The following is a 21,339-nucleotide window of genomic DNA, read 5'->3' on the forward strand; positions in this document are numbered from 1 at the left end:
TTGTAGGCAGGTTTGTTAGAGCTGTTGTGGAGGGTTTAAATGAATTTTGCAAGGGGATGGGAACCGGGATGAAGGTATTCAGGATAGGATGGATGGTAAAAAAGCAAAGATAGCATGCAGTCAGACTGTCAGGAAGGACGGGCAGATGATAGGACATAATTTCAGCCAGCAGGCTGGATATTAGTGCATTAGGGATGCAGAATCAAAAAGGTAACAAATACAGTACTCAAACTGTTGGATCTCAATGCACGGAGTACAAGAAATAAGGTAGATGATCTTGTTGCACTTTTACAGGTTGTCTGGTATGATGTTGTGGCCATCACTGAAAGATGGTTGTAGTTGGGAGCTGAATGCCCAGGGTTAAACGCTGTATCAGAGGAATAGGAAAGTTGGCAGAGGGGTTGGTGTGGCACTGCTGGTAAAAAATAGCATCAAATCAGTACAAAACAGTGATATAGGATTGGAAGATGTTGAATCCTTGTGGGTTGAGAGAAGAAAGGACCCTGATGGCAGTTTTACACAGGCCGTCCAATAGTAGCTGGGATGTGGACCACAAATTAAAAGAAGAAATAGAAAAGGCATGTGAAAAGGGCAATGTTGTAAGAGTCATGGGAGATCTCAACATGCAGGTCGATTGGAAAAATCAGGTTGGAAATGCATCTCAAGAGAGTGAGTTTGTTGAATGCCTACGAGATGGCATTTTAGAGCAGTTTGTCATTGAGCCTACTTAGGGGATCAGCTGTACTGGATTGGGTGTTATGTAATAAGGGAGCTTAAATTAAAAGAACACTTCGGAGACAGTGATCACAATATGACTGAGTTCAACTTGAAATTTGATGGGGAGAAAGTAAAGTCTGATGTAGCAGTATTTCAGTGGAGTAAGGGAAATTGCAGTGATATGAGAGAGAAGTTGGCCAAAGTAAATTGGAAGGAGATGCTGACAGGGATGACAGCAGAGCAGCAATGGCTTGAGTTTCTCAGAAAAATGAGGAAGGTGCAGGATAGATATATTCCAATAAACAAAGAAATACTCAAATGGCAAAATAGTACAACTGTGGCTGACAAGGAAGGTCAAAGCTAATGTAAAAGCAAAAGAGAGGCAATACAACAAAGCAAAGAGTACTGGAAAGAGAGAGGATTGGGAAGCTTTTAAAACCCTACAGAGAGCAACTAAAATGATCAGTAGGAGAGAAAAGATGAAATATGAAAGCAAGCTAGCAAACAGTATCAAAGTGGATAGTAAAAGTTTTTTTCAAGTTTGTAAAAAATATAAGAGAGTTGAGAGTGGATATAGGACCATTAGAAAATGAGGCTGGAGAATAATAACAGGGGGTAAAGAGTTGGCAGATGAACTAAATGAGTATTTTGCATCAGCCTTCACTGTGGAAGACACTAGCAGTGTGCCAGATGTTCAAGGGTGTGAGGGAAAAGAAATGAGAGCACTTACTATTACAGGGGAGAACATGCCCAAAAAGCTGAAAGACCCAAGGGTACAAAAGTCACCCGGATCAGATGAACTGCACCCTATGGTGCATGAGGCTGCTTACCAAGCTAAGAGCCCATGACATTACAGGAAAGTTACTGGCTTGGTAAGAGCATTGATTGACTGGTAGGAGGCAGCAAGTGGGAATAAAAAGATCATTGTCTGGTCGGTGACTAGTGGTGTTCTGCAGGGGTCGGTGTTGGGATCGCTTCTTTTTATGCTGTATATCAATGATCTGGATGATGGAATAGGTGGCTTTGTTGCCAAGTTTACAGATGATACGAAGATTGGTGGAGGGGTAGGTTGTGTGAGGAAACAGGATACAGAAGGACTTATACAAATTAGGAGAATGGGGAAGAAAGTGGTAAATGAAATACTATGTTGGAAAATGTAGAAATAAACGTGCAGACTATTTTCTAATACTGGAGAAAATCCAAAAACCTTGGATGCAAAGGGATTTGGGTGTCCTTGTACAGTGTATCCTAAATGTTAATTTGCAGGTAGATGTGGTGCTGAAGAAGGCAAATGCAATGTTAGCATTCATTTCAAGGGATCTAGAATACAGGAGCAGGGATGTGATGCTTTATGAGGTACTGGTGAGGCCTCACCTTGAGTACTATGAACAGATTTGGGCTCCTCATCCAAGAAAAGATGTGCTGGCATTGGAGAGGGTTCAGAGTAAGTTCACAACAATGATTCCAGGAATGAAAGGGTTATCATATGAGGAAAATTTGATAGCTCTGTATCTGTATTCACTGGAATTTAGAAGGATGAGGGGGGATCTCATTGTACCCTTTTTGAATGTTGAAGGGCCCCATGGTGGGGGTGTTTAGGACAAGAGGGCACAACCTCAGGATAAGGGGTATCCATTTAGAACAGATGTGGAGAAATTTATTTTGCCAAAGGGTGGTAAATTTGTGCAATTTATGATCATAGGCAGCTGTGGAGGGCAGGTCATTGTGTATATTTAAGCAGAGCTCGATAGATTTTTGATTGGACATGGCATCAAAGGTTATGGGGAGAAGGCCAGGGAGTGGGGCTGAGGAGGGGAAAAAGGATCAGCCATGATTGAATTCCGCTGCAGACTTGATGGGCTAAATGTCCTAATTCTATGGCATGTGTCTTACGGACTTATGGTCTAATCCAAATCTATCAACCTCTGCCTTAAATATACACAATGACTTGGTCTGCACAGCCATTGAATTCCACAGATTCACCATTCTGTGGTTGAAGAAATTCCTCCTCATCAGTAGATATCCCTCTATGGTCCAAGCCATCTCCACCACCAGAAACATCCTCTCATATCCGCTCTATGCAGGCTTTTCAACATTTGATGGGTTTCAATGAAATTCTACCCCCCTGCCCCCACCTCATTCTTCTGAATCCAAGGGAGTATAGGCCTAGAGCCCTCAATTGGTCCTCTTATTCCTGGAAGTATTCCCGTGAAACTTCTCTGAAATCTGTCCGATGTTAGAACATCCTTTCTTAGATAAAGGTCCCAAGACTGCTCACTGTACTTCTAGTGAGTTTGGAACAGTGCCTCATAAAGACTCAACATTACATCCCTTCTTTCATATTCTAGTCCTCTCGAAATGAATGCCAGCATTATATTTGCCTTCCTCACCACGGGGAGGATGTACAGAGACTCATTACAGGACAGTGCTGGGATTGAACTCTGAACTCCAGAACACCTCAAGTTGTAATAGCATCGTGTTAACTACTACACAACCCAACAACATTGCGGAAGTACCTTCACCTGAAGGATTATTCCCTGAGATTCAGGAGTGTGGGTTACTAACAGTACTATCAGGCTGAGAAGGCTTATTGAGAAAGTAAGGAGGCATGGGATCCAAGGGGACATTGCTTTGTGGATCCAGAACTGGCTTGCCCACAGAAGGCAAAGAGTCATATTCTGCATGGAGGTCGGTCACCAGTGGTGTGCCTCAGGGATCTGTTCTGGGACCCTTACTCTTCGTGATTTTTATAGATGACCTGGATGTGGAAGTGGAGGGATGGGTTAGTAAGTTTACTGATGACACAAAGGTTGGGGGTGTTGTGGGTAGTGTGGAGGGCTGTCAGAGGTTACATCGGGACATTGATAGGATGCAAAACTGGGCTGAGAAGTGGCAGATGGAGTTCAACTCAGATAACTGTAAAGTGGTTCATTTTGGTAGGTCAAATATGATGGCAGAATATACTATTAATGGTAAGACTCTTGGCAGTGTGGAGGATCAGAAGGATCTTGGGGTCCAAGTCCATAGGACTCTCAAAGCAGCTGCGCAGGTTGACTCTGTGGTTAAGAAGGCGTACAGTGTATTGGCCTTCATCAATCTTGGTTGAATTTAAGATCTATGAGGTAATGTTGCAGCTATATAGGACCCTGGTCAGACACCACTTTGTCTGTACCAAGTGTACTCAGGTACAGTACTCAGTTTTGGTCACCTCACTACAGGAAGGATGTGGAAGCCACAGAAAGGGTGCAGAGGAGATTTACAAGGATGTTGCTTAGATTGAGGAGCATGCCTTATGAGAATAGGTTGAGTAAACTTGGCCTTTTCTACTTGAAGTGACGGAGGATGAGAGGTGACCTGATAGAGGTGTATAAGATGAGAGGCATTGATCGTGTGGATAGTCAGAGGCTTTTTCCTAGGGCCGGGGAGTAGATACAGAGGAGATGTCAGGGGTAAGTTTTTACTCAGAGAGTGATGAGTGGTGGCTGCCGGCAATGGTGGTGGAGGCGGATACGATAGGTTCTTTTAAGAGACTTTTAGAGCTCAGTAAAATAGAGGGCTATAGGTAAGCTTAGTAATTTCTAAGGTAGAGACATGTTCGGCACAACTTTGTGGGCTGAAGGGCCTGTATTGTGTTGTAGGTTTTCTATGTTTCTAACTGGTGATAAATACTAGACCTTTTAGTGATGCACCTGCCCAAAAACTGAATAAGTAAAAAAAAATCTCTTACCATGTGAGTGTGTCCACATCCAAGACACAATAATGATACTTAATATTATCAACCAATGAAACGCTGGTAGAAGCCGCATTGGTTGTCACAGCAACAATGGACTTAAACCTGTATTATGTATTGGAAAGGCAACACATTACAGAAGAGGAAATAATTGGGTTTTTTCAAAGAGGCACTGATCTACAGCACATCAATGGAATTGGCAAAACCCAGAAGTAATGAAATGGCAGTCACATTAAGGCAGCTTTGAGTGCTGCTTTCTCTCAGAACATCTGCTCTTTTGGCATTCTAATGCTGACCAGTATGACAGGAAGCCAACTGGACCAGACAACCCTGGCAGCAGCAGATGTACACAGTCAGACACTGACATATTCGAGTACCTAGAAGTGACTGGTCACAGGCACCTCCGAGGTTCCCAATATGAGCAACTGCTGCTTTCTACCAACATTGCCAAGATCAAAGTGCTGAAGTTAATAAGTGGCAGTAACTTCAAATACATCAGTAACACTTCATTGAGAATGATACTCTCAGTTTAACTATTCACCACTCTTTTTTTCTTGAGTGGGCACAATCGGAATCACAGCAGAGATCTGAGGCAGTCACATAGCCAAGCAGGAGCAAATGGCATTTATACAAAATTTGGACAATTGCTTCTATGAGACCCCAGTGGCATTTTAACCAAACCCTGAATGCTAAATCTATTTTTACATTCCTCTTTGGTGAAATAACCAACATTTATTTAGAAGGACAAAGATGATCTTCAATTAGGTTAGAATATGTCCACAGTGAAGCCAGTAGCGGCAAGAAAATCTTCAAGATTCAAGATTGTTTGCTGTCGTTTGACAGTCCACAAGTGTAACCTATTTACTTACTGCCTGTTTAGGGCAGCAGTGAGGTTCCTCCATCTCCCTGGCAGTGTTCAGGGCTTCCTTCATCCTGCCAGTAGCTTCCTCTTGGTTTTCACTACTCTAGGCCATGTAAGTCCTGGGTGGAGACTGAGGAGTACCATCGCACTCAAATGATTCTTCATTGCGCTTTCTGGAACAGTTTTGTTTGACCAGTCAAGGTAGCTAGCTCTGAGCTAAACCCCCAATGGCATGTTGCTACCGGACACCTGGTCCTATTCTCAGGTTCCGGTTCCACATCCTTTATAATGGGATGGGAATTATAAACACCGTTAACTTATTATGGATTATTTCTTCACTACATGTATTTTCTTACCAATTTTACTGTCTTTTTAAATGCTGTAATATATAAAAAATATTATTCTGTGCCACCTGTTGAAATAAAATCATTAACAAGAGTAATTGCCATTGTTTGCCCATTGTAGCTGAGGGCAAGATATTAATGAGTTAATGACTGAATATAATGCAGGCAATTGATCACTGTAGTGTTGTAGATTTATTGCATTATAGCAAGTCTACACGGTCCATTTGATGCTTTGGTTTTATTCTTCTCCTTTGAATTGGTTGCCTAAATTATACGGCAGCAACATTTTATCTTCCTGTTGAAGTACATTTCAAGAGCTAAATGGTGTGAAATGGTTTGTGCTGAAAAATAGTTCTAAGATTTATATTATAACGGGCAAGGATGATACCAAACATGAAGTTGAACATTTCTAAAGAAGTAGGCTATGTTGCCAGTCAAGGTATTTTTAATCAGTACTGTCTTCATATCACTTTATGTTTTGATTATAATGCAAGCTTCCCAGATATAACAGCCCTGAAATGATTCTTCTTTCAAGTTGCCAGACCAGTTAGCTAATTAAGTTCCTTGATGTTGCTAGCCATGCACAAACAAAATTAATGTCACTCTTCCAATTGTTTGTTGACTCAAATTTTAAATACTTTAATTAGTACCTCTGTTTATTATCTTATACTTTTCAAAAGTTTATTCCTTTTTAAATCATTGAATAATCTGCAAGGGTTTTCTAAGCAGAAACTTCAAAGTTAAATCTGAATACATTATCAGCATAAAGTTTGAGAAGGAGGTAAAATATCTTGCCTTCAGAAGCTTTATTTTAATCATTCTCTTGAATAATATCAGAAACCAAGATTTTCTCAGATCTTTTAATGCTGCCCTCCAATTATGGCAGCAAAAATCCAATGATACCATGCCATCATTAAATCATTTCACAGCAGTTTCAAATTTGTAACTGCACTGATTAAAATCAAGGGATGAGAGAAAAGGTCACACATTCCTGCACTGCTTGTGTCATTCCCCATCAGAGAGTTACGCAATTACTTTCCCGAATTCTGCGGCTGTTGTGTGACCATGTCGAGAAACGTGTTCCAGTAAGCTCTGCATTAACTCCAACTGTTCCTTGATTAAAGGCTCTTCCTGCAAAGAGAAATATTAAAAAAGATGCAGTAGGTGGTTATATATTTTAATCTATGTTTCCCCTTACTCTCATCTATTGCATAATAATTTTATACAGTCCAGTTATTCCTCACTGTGATTAATTAAGCAAATTCACAGATCAATCAGCCTTGATCAGGTAATACTTTGTGCCCAGTTGAATTGAAGTAGCTATATGCAGACCCTATTCAGGAATGTGGTTTCATGTGGATTGCTTGCAACAATGATCGGTATTGTAATCCTTCTATCATCATACAGAACCAGGAATGTTATTTTTACCCAAGCTCTTCTGTATCATTACTGACTGGGTCAGCAATTTGATTTTGCTACTGGTCAGTAAAATATTGTGCAACTTCTGCTTATGCGCTTCACTTCCCAGTATCGAAGAACCTACAGATGGGGTTACGTCTCTACCAAAGGAGGTGTAAGGCTTCTCTCTGCTAGCCTGCAGGTCACCTTTGGGCAAGGTGTAGCACCTGCTTAGCCCCCGCCAGCCCCCATCCGATCAGGGTCATGTGAAGCCAAGGAAGCAGGTGGTGGATGGTTGTACGAGCAGCTGGTGCATATCACAAGTCCTGGTTTGTGCAACCACTGACAATCTCTGATAATGCCTGGGGTCACCACCTTGTTAAAACACTGCCTAGAAGAAGGCAGTGGCAACCCATTTTTGTAGAAAACTTGCCAAGATCCATCAAGGTAATGGCGAGAACATGATCGACCACGTCATACAACACGGCACATAATGAATGAACAAACAGCTGTGTCAATGTTAATTTTTAACTTGCAAATATCTGTTCTACTGACAAAAACAGAAGAAATTCTATTGATGCTGTAAATCCAGAGGAACATACACAAAATACTGGAAGATGATATAAGATCAGGCAGTATCTATGGAGAGAAACAAGCAGTTGACGTTTCGGGACAAGACCCGTACTGATGAAAGTGCTTGGCCTGAAATGTAGAATGTTCTTTTTTACCTCCATAGATGCTGCTTGACCTGCTGAGCTCTTGCAGAATTTTGTGTATGTAGTACTGACAGATGTACCTGGTCATCATTCGTTGTGTGAGTGTCATTTATCACATACACATTTAACTACTTCAATATAATGTTTTGAGCGATGTCCACGACCAGATTCTCTAGACTTCCCTGCCTTTCAGTGCCACATGGCCCATGGTTTCCTACCCTTTATGCTCACCTCACCATGCCCCAATGTGGTAGATGAAGATAATGCCTTACTGTATATGTCGCCTTCTACATTTTGGAGGTCTGTGGTGATTAACCTATTTTACTTCTGCCATCAGAGATTTATCAGTACATTGACTAAAATGCATTTTCAGTTAGATAAACACACTAGTGTATTCATCAATGTAGATGCATGAAACACCTGTGTGAGTGACAGAACGAGAGAAACACCACACAAGTTTTCCATACAAATGTCCCCTATCCTGCTCCTCCCACACAACCATCCAGCTACCATCTGCTCAATTTGTGGAGGAGTCTTTGGTTGCCACATTAGCTTTATTAACAGAACAGTGACTACCCTCAACCACCAGGCTCTTGGACCAAAGGGGGTAACTTCACTCAACATGACTTGCCCCATCATTGAAATGTTTCCATGACCAATAGACTCACTTTCAAGGACTTTTCATCTTATGTTCTAGATATTTATTTCTTATGTATTTATTATTGTTGCTGCTTCTTTTGTATTTGTCCAGTTTGTTGTCTTCTGCACTCTGGTTGAACGTCCTGGTTGGACACTCTATCACTGATTCTGTTATAGTTATTAATCTATAGCTTGTTAAGTATGCCCAAAAGAAAATACATCTCAGGGAAGTATATGGTGACACATATGTACTTTGATAATAACATTTACTTTGAACTTTGAGAACACACCAAGTGCAAGTGGATGTAAATCACCTTAGGCCTAAAGGCTCACTATTTTTTTAAGTTCACAATGTTATCACTGATTATCTCTCTGGTATTTGGCTAAAGATACCAGATGAAATATTTGAGACGACATCAGATGAAAATGAGTTGTTAGTATCGGAACCATCTCATTAGATGGGACATCCACCATGTTGTATGAGCTAGAATGTTGTGGGCATAAATATTCACACCATTTCCACTCATGGTATGGCAGAATTTTCTTTCACTCACAGTCTACAGCATTTGTTCTTCAGCATTTTCACTTGTATTTTCTAAAAAGTTATTTGCTGGGAAGAAAATATCAGATCAGTCAATCAAGTTAAGTCCCAGATGTCTCTTGTGCTCTGACATATTTCCAATGTTCAAGTGTATTCTATTTAGCACAACACTTTACAGTACCAGCAACCTGGCTTCGATTCCTGCCGCTGCCTGTAAGAGTTCTGTATGTTCTCCCTGTGACTGTGTGGGTTTCCTCCGGGTGCTCTGGTTTCCTCCAATGGTTCAAAAAGACGTACCAGTTGGTAGGTTAATTGGTCATTGTAAACTACCTCATGATTAGGCTAGGATTAAACATGGAGATTGCTGGGCCGCATGCCTTGAAGGGGCGGAAGGGCCAATTGCGCAGTGTATCTCAATAAATAAAAATATAGAGGCTGGCTTACACTTTCTAATTCTCTGTTTCAGTATTGAGAGATTTAACCTTCTGCTTTACCAATCTTTCTTTACTTTGCTGATTCTGGAAATACAGACCATTACAGTGGCTATCCCCTCCTTGTTGCTAGTCCAGTGTCTTCTTCTTCATGTCCGGCACAGTGGAGTATTATAGAAGTTGTGTAGGCTGATAGTTTCAAAGAATAACACATCTGATTATTCTGGCAGCTGACACACAATTGAACTTGAAGCATGATACAGACAGACAGACATACTTTATTGATCCCGAGCGAAATTGGGTTTTGTTACAGCCACACCAACCAAGAATAGTGAAGAAATATAGCAATATAAAACCATAAATAATTAAATAATAAGTTAATCATGCCTAGTGGAAATAAGTCCAGGACCAGCCTATTGGCTCAGGGTGTCTGAGACTCCGAGGGAGGAGTTGTAAAGTTTGATGGCCACAGGCAGGAATGACTTCCTATGACGCTCAGTGTTTCATCTCGGTGGAATGAGTCTTTGGCTGAATGTACTCCTGTGCCTAACCAGTACATTATGGAGTGGATGGGAGTCATTGTCCAAGATAGCATGCAACTTGGACAGCATCCTCTTTTCAGACACCATTGTCAGAGAGTCCAGTTCCACCCCCACAACATCACTGGCCTTACGAATAAGTTTGTTGATTCTGTTGGTGTCTGCTACCCTCAGCCTGCTGTCCCAGCGCACAACAGCAAACATGATAGCACTGGCCACCAGAGCCTCGTAGAACATCCTCAGCATCGTCCGGCAGATGTTAAAGGACCTCAGTCTCCTCAGGAAATAGAGACGGCTCTGACCCTTCTTGTAGACAGCCTCAGTGTTCTTTGACCAGTCCAGTTTATTGTCCATTTATATCCCCAGGTATTTGTAATCCTCCACCATGTCCACACTGACCCCTTGGATGGAAACAGGGGTCACCAATGCCTTAGCCCTCCTTAGGTCCACCACCAGCTCCTTAGACTTTTTCACATTAAGCTGCAGATGATACTGCTCGCACCATATGACAATATTTCCCACCATAGCCCTGTACTCAGCCTCATCTCCCTTGCTGATGCATCCAACTATGGCAGAGTCATCAGAAAACTTCTGAAGATGGCAAGACTCTGTGTTGTAGCTGAAGTCCGAGGTGTAGATGGTGAAGAGAAAGGGAGACAGGACAGTCCCCTGTGGAGCCCCAGAGCTGCTGATCACCTAATATTGTAATTATAGGATCACTTACTATGAAGTGTATTTCTTTGTGGTAACAGAACTGAGAGAACAATCACACCTCCAGAGTTCTAGGCCAGGAATTTGGGGTCTTCTGATTGGTGAGTGCAGAGTTCATGGCCTGCAGTTTGGAGTCTTGTCATTAGTGAGTCTGGAGTTTGGGATTCAGTCATCGACAAGTCCTGGGGTCTATACCAAAGGAAGTCCAAATGTCGAAGATCGAATTCAACGAGTCCAGGGGGCCGATGGCTGAAGCCCTGGGTCTATGACTTTGTAGGTCGTGGGGGGAGAATTCAAAGGGCCGATGCTTGCATGTGCGCGAGCCCATTGGAGGCTGAAGGTCTGGAGGCAGCCTATCCTGGGGTTGGAAAACTATGTGTGTGTGGGAGAAGGTGGCTTGTTTTGTTATTGTTGTTTGTTTACATTTACTATCAAAGTATATACACAGGATACAACTCTGAGATTCATCCTCCGGCAGGCCGCCATAGAACCTGGGAACCCGTTCAAAGATAACATCAAACATCCAACACGCAAGAAAAAGAGCAAATTGTGCAAATGGCAAAGAGTGAGCGAACAACACACAGAATATCAAACATCAAATGAGGAGTCCAGGAGCATTCAGTTTAGTCCAGTTCAGCGCCACTCCCCAACTGCAGGCTGCGGAGCCAGTCTCCACCGAAGCACCCTAGTCATAACTGATTGCCTCAAACTGCCCAACAACAGTAAATAAAAAGAGTGCCCAGTAAACAGTAACACATACAACATGAAACTTAAAGTTTTGCAAATCAAGTTCACAGCCACAAGCCATGAATCTGGACCTGGTATAACCCAGGGTGATGTGAGGTCTAGTGTCTTCCTTTGTTTAGCATTGATTTACACAGTAGTGCATCAAAGGATGGACATACACTGTGGTGCTTGTACTGATGTATTTTTAAAACACTGCTGTACATGAAGAATGATTACCATGTGAATGTAATCCACCTGCAAGGGAATAAATGTGTGAATCAAGGGTAAGCAGTGAGAAACTAGAAATATCAGCCAGGAGGCTGTGGAAACCTTTGACCACCTTCTCACAATTCTTTTTCTTGTTCATTTGTTATGTGCCTTGTCGTATGACATGGGTGATCATGGTCTGTCCATGGCCGTGATAGTTCTTGGCACATTTTTCTACTGAAGTGGTTTGCCTTCAGTAGATGCACTGCCTTCTTTTGGGCAGTGTCTTCACAAGATAGATGGCCCCAGCCAGTATCAATTCTCTTCAAAGATTGTCTGCTTGGCATCAGTGGTCACATAACTAGGACTTGTGATATGCACCAGCTGCTCATACGACCATTCAGCAACTGCTCTTGTGGCTTCACGTGACCACGATGGGGGTACTAGGTATGTGCTCCACCTTGCCCAAGGGTGACCTGCAGGCTAGCCAAGGGAAAGGGAGCCTTGCACCTCCTTTGGAAAAGATGTATCTGCACCCCACCACCCAGAGATGCTCCATTATCTCCATATTCATAACTCTGAAGGCAATTTCCTGATTCAGTTACTCTCCTTGTGCTAGAAGCAGTTTTTTCCTGCAAATTGATATTAAAAAGGAAATCTGTTGGAAGGGGAACACTGGAACAAGAAAATATGACCTGCTCTGAAATATTGTGGACATCAACCTTCCTACTTGTCTGTGAGCATAGAGAAGTCATTGAACTTTGTGCTGGCAGAGTGCTTGATGTTTGATATTTAGTTAGTGACCAAGGGAACATACCATAGTAGGACAGACAGAAATAATCCTGTATGTACATATATAAATAGATCAGCATTGACTGTGTTCTCTCTGCGTTTGTCTTCTGTGAGGGCAAAACCTATTCAACAGAAGACGTACTGAAGGTGGCTACAAAAATGTCATTTTATACATCACTTGACAACCTTACGTAAGTCAAAACACTTCTGTCTTGTGTACTTTTTTGGGTTCTGAGGAAAACCTTAAAGTGTGGCTGCAAAATTCAAGTCCTTTAGTCAAGAGGGAAATTGAAATGATTTCAGTTCATTATGATAGATTAAGGATCTGGCAGTATAGTGTTGGGGCATTGGATGCAGAGTGAGGTGAATTTCTGTGGGTTTCCCCAGAGAAAATAAAGTACTTTTTATATAGTAGGAGAACATTTAATATTGTTGTTCAAATCAGGATGTCTGGAAAAATTTTTTAAAGGCTTAGAATGCGATTAGGATGGAAAATGTTATATTGGCCTTTAGTTACAAGAAAATTAGAATAGAGGAAACAATGGCCATCTTCTGATTGGACAGAGTCCAATTGATTATCTTGAGGCTTTAGCTCTTCGAGGCTTCAGTCAGAGAAAGCAAAGAAAAGAAAATAATCTAGGTTCTTTTTCCTTCCCTTCTTTACATCTGCTTAGCTAGGACAGTAGAGATGATAGGTAACAGAGCTCAGTACTCCTCATGTGGGAAGGCAGGGAGACCTCCAGTGTCACTGACGACTACAACCATGAGAAGTGCATCCAGCTGCAGCTTCTAAAAATCCATGTCGAGCAGTTGGAGCTGGAACTGGATGAACTCCGGATCATTCGGGAGGCTGACGGGGTGACAGATAGGACATATAGAGAGGTAGTTATACCCAAGATGCAGGACGCAGTAAACTGGGTGACAGTGAGGAAGGGGAAAGGGGTTAAGGAGCCAGTGCAGGGTTCCTGTGGCCACCCCCCTCAACAACAGTTATATCATTTTGGATACTGTTGGGGGGGGGGCGACATAAAAGAGTGGCTTAATCTCTGGCACTGAGTCTGCCTCTGTGACTCAGAAGGGAAGGGGGGCAGAAGAGGCACACTGTGGTGATAGGGGATTTGTTAGGCGAATGGACAGGATGTTCTGTGGCTGAGAATGGGATTCCCAGAAGGCATGTTGCCTTCTGGGTACCAGGGCCTGGGACATCTTGGATCGAGTCCTCAGCATTCTTAAGTGGGAGGGTGAACAGCCAGGGATCATGGTACGGGTAGGATGAGTGACAAAGTTTTACACAGGGAGTTCAGGGAGTTAGGTGCTAAATTAGAGGGTAGAATCTCCAAGGTTGTGATCTCAGGATTTCTACCCATGTGATGTGCTAGTGAGGCCAGAACTAGGAAAATTATACAGTTTCATACGTGGCTAAGGAGTTGGTGCAGGAGGAGGGCATAGGATTTTTGGATCATTGTGCTCACTTCCATGGAAGTTGGGACCTGTACAGAAGGGGCAATTTGCATCTGAACAGGAGGGGGACTAGTGGGAAGGTTTGTTAACACTGCACGGTGAGGTTTAAACCAGAGTTGCGGGGGGAAGTGAACCAGTGTGCTAGAACAGTAAGTGGAGTGGTTGTGGAGGCAGATGTTGGAACAAAATTGGGAATCAAAAGGTTCGGCATGGTGTGACTTGTGTCCTGAGTCGCATATATTTCTTGGTTGCAGGAGGGGCAAGACTGGCAGCTCAGTATTCTGGGGTTCAGTTGTTTTAGGTGTGACAGAACAGGAGAGATTAAAGGAGGAGGGGTGGTGTTACTAATCAGGGAAAATATCACAGCAGTGCTCCTCAGGACAGATTGGAGAACTCGACCACTGAGAAGTTTTGGGTGGAACTGAGAAATAAGAAAGGTATGACCACATTAACGGGGCTATAATACAGATCACCCAACAGTCCTAGGAATTTAGAGGAACAAATTTGCAAAAGAGATCACAGACTGTTACAAGCAACATAAGATTGTGACAGTAGATGAATTTAACTTTGCACATTTTGACCAGGAATCCTATGCTGTAAAAGGACTAGATAGGATAGAGTTTGTCAAATGTGTTCAGAAAAGTTTCCTTCAACAGTATGTAAAAATCCCAATGAGAGAGCATGCAATAATGGATCTGCTATTAGAGGACAAGATAGGACAGGTGACAGAAGTTTGTGTAGGGGAACACTTTGCATCCAGTGACCACAATGCCATTACTTTCAAAGTAAATATGCAAAGAGATGGGTCTGGTCTGCGGGTTGAGATTCTAAATTGGAGAAAAGCCAACTTTGATGGCATCAGAAATTACCTGGCAAGTGTGAATTGAGAAGGCCGTTTTCTGACAAAGGTGTACTTGGAAAGTAAAAAACTTTGCAAGTACAAAACTTCAGACGAGGTGAAGGAGAATCTTAAGGGATTCTTCTGGTATGTTAAGAGCAAAAGGATTGCTAGGGACAAAATTTGTCCTCTGGAAGACCAGAACGATAATTCATGTGTGGAGCCAAAATAGATAGGGAACATCTTAAGTGCATTATTTACATCTGTATTGACTTGTGAGTTGGATGCAGTCAATAGAAGTGAGGCTAAGTGGCTTCAACTTCATGGATCCTGTACAGATTACAGAGGAGGAGGCATTTGCTACCCTGGATAAATCGCCAGGGCCTGACAAAGTGCTCCCTTGGACCCTACAGGATGCAAGTGCAGAAACTGCTGGGGTCCTAGCAGAGACACTTAAAACAGGAGAGGTACCAGAGGATTGGAGGATAGCCAATGTCAGTCTGCTGTTTAAAAAAGGCTCTAAACAGAAGCCAGGAAATTATAGGCTGGTGAGTCTGACATCAGATGTGAGAAAGTTATTGGAAGGTATCCTAAGGGACCGGATATACAAGTATTTGGATGGACATGGTGATAGGGATGTCAGCATGGCCTAATATGTGGTAGGTCATGTCTGAGCAATCTTATAGAGTTTTCTGAGGAAGTTACCAGGAAAGTGGATGAAGCCAAGGCAGTGGATGGACTTCAGTAAGTCATTTGACAAGGTTCTGCATGGGAAGTAGTCAGGAAGGTTTAGTCTCGCGGCATTCGCGGATGAGGTAGTAAATTGGATTAGATATTGACTTTGTGAGAGAAGCCAGAGAGTGGTTGCAGATGGTTGCACCTCTGACTAGAGGCCTGAGGTGTGCCTCAGGGATCAGTGCTAGGTCCTTTGTTGCTGGTCATCTACAGTATATCAATGATCTGGATGATAATGATAACAATCAGCAAATTTGCAGATGACACCAAGATTGGGGGTGTCATGGACAGTGAGGGAGGCTATCAAGGCATGCATAGGGATCTGTAGCATCTGGTAAAATGAGCTGAAAAATAGCAGATGGAATTTAATGCAAACAAGTGCAAGGTTTTGCACTTCGGTAGGACCAAACAGGGTAGGTCTTACACAGTGAACGGGAGGGCACTGAGGAGTGTGGTAGAACAATGGGATTTGGAAATACAGGTACATAATTCATTGAAAGTGGTGTCACAGGTAGTTATAGTCATAAAGAAAGCTTTTGGCACATTGGCCTTCATAAATCAATATATCGAATACAGGAACAAGAGAAAACCTGCAGATGCTGGAAATCCAAGCAATCAAAATTCAGTCCGGCCAAAGGGTTTTGGCTTGAAATGTCAACTGTACTTTTTTCCATAAATGCTGCCCGGCCTGCTGAGTTTCTCCAACATTTTGTGTGTGTTTATTGAGTGCAGAAGATGGGATGTTATGTTGAAGTTGTATAAGATGTTGGTGAGGCCAGATTTGGAGTACTGTGTGCAGTTTTGGTCACCTACCTACAGGAAAGTTGTAAACAAGGTTGAAAGAGTTCAGAGGAAATTTGCAAGGATGTTGCCGGGTCTGAAGGACCTGAGTTATAAGGAAAGATTGAATAGGTTAGGACTGTGTGTTTTAGAACATAGAAGATTGAGAGGAGATTTGAGAGGTATAGATAGGGTATGAAATCCCCTTTTACAGGGCGTCTCTTTGGAGGTGGCTCATGAACCCCTTGTGAACAGCCACCAGACTTGGCGTTGAGAAAACCACTTTTCTCAGACTCCTTACGTTTGGTTTAGATATGACCTGGGTCCCACCAAACCCATGAGGTTGGGATGTTTTGCCCACTCAAACCCTGGTTTGTGTGAATGCTATGAGCTTTACTGTCCCATGCAATTGACCGTCAGCAAGAAATAACAGATCACACACTGCATATAATTATAAAGAAGGCATATTTATGAATGTTATCTTTACCAAACAGTTATAAAAGAAGAGAAATAATTTAAAAAAACAAAAAGAAAGGGCCCATTATAATTAAACAGTCAAACATGCACACACTTGGAGCTCAAATCTTCCAAAAGCCGTTGTGTCCGATGTACTCACTACACCAACTCGTATTCGCTGCATTCTGCATTCCTGCCAGATCGAATCCTTCGGCTGGTTCTCTTGTGCTTCTTCTTGCTCCACCTCCTGCCGAAAAAGACCTTGACCCACCTCAGTGTCCTTCACAAAAACTTCTCCCCCAGCGTTCTCTAGAACTTTGTTCCAGTTCGACCCTGCAGATTGGATGACACAGCATTCCTAAGCGACCCTAATTTTTAACAGTAACCCAAACAATGCCAGTAAAACACACTGCTTCTACAGAAAAACCGTTACACAAAATACCCTACAACATTTGGGTAAACACTTTACCAGGCCATTACAGGTAAATGTAAGCAGTCTTTTTCCACTGAGGGTGGGTGGGTCTACAACCAGAGGACGTGGATTGAGGGTGAAAGGTGAAGAATTTAAGTGGAACATGATGGGAAAGTTCTTCACTCCGAGGGTTGTGAGAGTATGGAGTGAGCTGCCAGCACAAGTGGCGTATGCGAGCTCGATTTCAATGTTTAAGAGAAATTTGGATAGTAGGGTTATGCAGGGCTATGGTCCAGGTGTAGGTCATTGAGAGTAGGCAGTTTAAATAGTTTCAGCATGACTAGAGGGGCTGAAGGGCTTGTTTCTGTGCTGTATTTCTCTATGACTCTAATATTCACTAGACTGATTCCAGAAATGGTATGTATAATTAATGCAAAAGATATTGAGTAGACCAGCTGTATATCTTCAAGAACTTAATGAAATGAAAAGAAGTCTGACCAAAACTTCTAAAAATCTTATGTACTTAACAGGCTGGTTGCAAGATAGTTCAGAAGCAGCATCTTACAATGTGGAATCGCCCATTTAGGACTGCAATGTACAGAGTAGCAGAGCTTTTTGCAATTCTCACCTGACAGGGCTGTGGAAGCTCAGCTATGGAATTTACTCAAACTGTAGACAGTTGGATTTCTGGTTATTAAAGGAATAAAGAGCTATAGGGATTGGGCCAATAAATGGCCTTCGTATACTGTAGCGTAATCACTCGAATCAAGGTGTTCTCCCAAGGAGTTCTTGCCTTGATATAGAATACCTGTGTATGACTTTGCATAACGTGGGGAGGCAGACGTCACGTAGTCTATGACAGATTGGGATCAGGGTCCAGTAGCATGATATGCAAGATGGCTGCTGCCTTTCTGCATTTTCACTGCCACTGTGATGTGACGTCGTCTTCTGCCTGCTCCACCGTTAAAATCTTGGTGGGATCACTATTTTTTCTGAAACTTCCCTTTTGACTTTGTCGCTATGGGTGACCCATGGGAGTTGGTCTCCAGTGGGCTTCGCTCTAGAGATCTCAGGAGCTCACAAGGCTCCCCACCATGCCAAGGCGACGACCTCAAAGTAGAGCTTTTGATGAATAGTGGAGCGGGCCCAGGGATCTATTGTCCTGCTCCTTCCTTCTATGTTTTGTTCTCACCTGCTGCAGAAACACTATGTGAATACATTAAATGCCTCTATTATACTCCCCGTTTCTCAAAAGCTTTTTTTTTTGCCTTTGTTGATTCTAGGCTAAACTTCTGAATCAAGTAAAGCACATTAATCAATCTTTGAAATATAAGGTGTCTGGAAACAATTCCAGTCTCTCCGGCAAGATTTGCATGTAGTTGATGGTTAGAAAGTGACCGATATACCATATATCCATACGTGTTTGGAAGAGAAATTAAGGTTAGACTAGAGAAATAACTTAACAGGTTAAGTACATAATCCATTCACGTCACAGATGATAGTTGCCAGGTGAATTTATTTTGCCAGTAACCACTGGCAATATTGGAATATTACCTTTGGCATTTCATTGGTATATGGTATGGGAGTCTTCAAAAGAACCCTGAAAGGGAAAAATAGAGATATTAAAGATGGAAATAGAGCTGTTTCTGAAGATGCAAGCAAAGGAGTTGCCATTAGGTGCCATTAACCCTACTAAGCTCCACCTTGTTTCATTGACGGAAATAATACATTTCACTATGTACTTTAATATACACATGACAAATAAAGTTAATTCTTCTCTTTAAAGTCTGTTTTAAAGTGATCGATCTGTGTTTTAAAGAGGTAGACGGTCAGGTTGTAGTCATATGAAAGCACTCATGCACTACAAATGACATCATTGTGGTGAAAAATCAGCAATGCCATTTCCGAAGCAGAATCGGAATCAGGTTTAATATCGCTGACGTACAATCAGTGTCCACTTTAGCAGCTACACCTGTTCAGCTGCTCGTTAATGTAAATATCTAATCAGCCAATCATGTGGCTCTTGGTCAAGAGAGTCAGCTGTTGCTGAGTCTAAGCACCAGAATGGGGGGGGGGGGGGGGGGGTGGGGAAGAAATGTGATCTAAGTGACTTTGATCGCTGAATGATTGCTGATGCCAGACGGAGTGGTTTGACTGTCTCAGCAACTGCTGATCTCCTGAGATTTTCATGCCCAGCAGTCTCTAGAGTTTACAAAAAGTGGTACAAAGAACAAAATAAAATGTCCAGTGAGCGACAGTCCTGTGGGAAACAAGGGGACTGGTTCAAGCTGACAGTAACTCAAATAACCGTGCATTACAACAATGATGTGCAGAAGAGCGTCTCTGCACACCACATCAAACCTCGAAGAGGATGGGCTACAGCAGGAGATCACAAACCTAAACACTGTGGCCGTTTTATTAGACGCAGAGGTACCTAATAAAGTGGCCACTGGGTGTACGTCATGAAATGCATTACAGTGCAATACACAAAGAACTATCAGTTACAATAAGTATATATGTAAATTCAAAAATTCAAAAAGAGAACAAAAATAATGACGTAGAATTCACGGGCAGTTTTCAAGTTACCATTTTCAAGGTAATACTTAAAAAATCGTAGTATACTAAAAGATGTGTGGGTTAAAAGGGTTCTTGAAGAACATACGTGGAAATCCTTGAAACCTGCAGCACAGTCTTTTCATACAAGAGAAGGGATGTCATGCTGGAACCAATTAAAAGGTCACAGCTAGTACGGTTCTGGCTATCAAGTACATAGAAGTGCTTAAGAAGGCCTTGGACAGAAATATTGAATGTTTATTCCTTTCCATAGCTACTGTCTGACCTGCTGATTTCCTCCAGCATTTTGTGTGTGTTACTGTGGATTGCTAGCATCTGAAGAGTCTCTTGTGCTTGTGACGGAGTCAAGGAGCAGTGCTTAGGATGTTGCCTGAGCAGAAACTGGCTCAAGTTGATTTCTTTGAAACAAAGGAAACTGGGGGGCAGATGTAATTGTGGGATGTACTGTACAATCACGAGAGAGGCCAACATAGTCTACTTCCCCATAGCAGAAAGGACAGTAACTAAGGGCCACAAATTTAAATGGTCAAATTTAAAGAAGGCATCTGAGGAAATATTTTTTCACTCAATGAGAAGCAGGGTGGAGTGGAGGGGGAAGGGGATTGGGGTTTGGGTGCAGGCTTGTGGCTCCCAGCCTGAAAGGACTGTGGAGGCATAAGTTTTCACCACACTTAGCAAATACTTGGGGTGGGGGGAAATATTAGACAAGTCAGAACCTACAATGTTCCACACCAGAAGCTGGGAAAAGTAGTTCATTTTTTGGTATGATGGCTGAATGACTGCCTTTTGCATTTTTATGACAACATAACTCCCAGTTTTTAATGTCCTCCACACTGTTCCCATTGTGTGGAATGGATTAAAACCTATCTCTTATTCAAAGCATTTAAAATTATGTTAGATGATTATAAAAAAGATCTGTAGCACATTTTAAAGATCTTCGTCAAGTTATCTATATATTATTGATTTATTTTCACAAATATTGGATTATAATCTTGACTATAACATTAATTATCCAGGTTATCCAGTGAGCACTGCTGGCTTTGATGACAAGAATGGAGCTGTTGCAACATCTATGGCAAAGATGTCGAAAAAATCTGTGTCTGATGATCTGGCCTCAACTTTCAGCTCTCCAGCAGCATGGTTCCTAGTCGTGGCTTTGATTGTAACTTGGTCCACAGTGGCTATTGTGATGTTCGACCTGATGGACTACAAGAGCCTTGTTGGTATGTAAAGCAATCCACAAGAAATATTGCATCAAATTTGCAGATAAAAATGGAAGGATTGTAAAAGCAAACATATGCTTATTGTTGTACATTATGATAAAAGTGGGTGGAAACATTTTCAATGTCTTTAAACATTGTTCAAAGTGGGAATTTACTATTTTAAATTAACTACTAAGGTAGTTTTAAATTGAGAGTTTGTTTAAAAGAGCATTATATTACCAAAGCTAGTCAAAATAGACAGTTGAAGATTTATTTTCTTGATATTGGATCGAATACTTACAAAGCTGGAGCTGATCGTTTTCAGTAAATTGCAGGAGTTTACCAGATGCTCATTAAAGGAGATACTTCTCCAATTCTGATGAAGAACCTCATTTGCCAAACTGTGCATATTAGTAATTCAAATTAATATTCTAAACACAAGCCAATATTTATGATATGCACTCTTATCTCGTGAAATTTTTGAGAAATAAACACTCATGGGAAATGCCAAGTGCTGAAAATGGGACT

At 42.0% G+C, this 21,339-nt stretch overlaps 1 protein-coding gene across 1 annotated transcript in view; it reads left to right on the forward strand.

Annotated features, from left to right (window-relative positions):
- The window catches only part of trdn (triadin), a 507,565-nt gene that overhangs the window by 48,306 nt on the left and 437,920 nt on the right, over window positions 1–21,339 (forward strand). The window contains exon 2 of the mRNA XM_073055375.1: window positions 20,626–20,832. Coding sequence (XP_072911476.1) covers window positions 20,626–20,832 — 207 coding nt within the window. The remainder of the gene's footprint in view (window positions 1–20,625; window positions 20,833–21,339) is intronic.

The sequence above is a fragment of the Hemitrygon akajei genome, chromosome 9 (genome assembly GCF_048418815.1).
Source record: "Hemitrygon akajei chromosome 9, sHemAka1.3, whole genome shotgun sequence".
NCBI classification, from domain to species: domain Eukaryota; kingdom Metazoa; phylum Chordata; class Chondrichthyes; order Myliobatiformes; family Dasyatidae; genus Hemitrygon; species Hemitrygon akajei.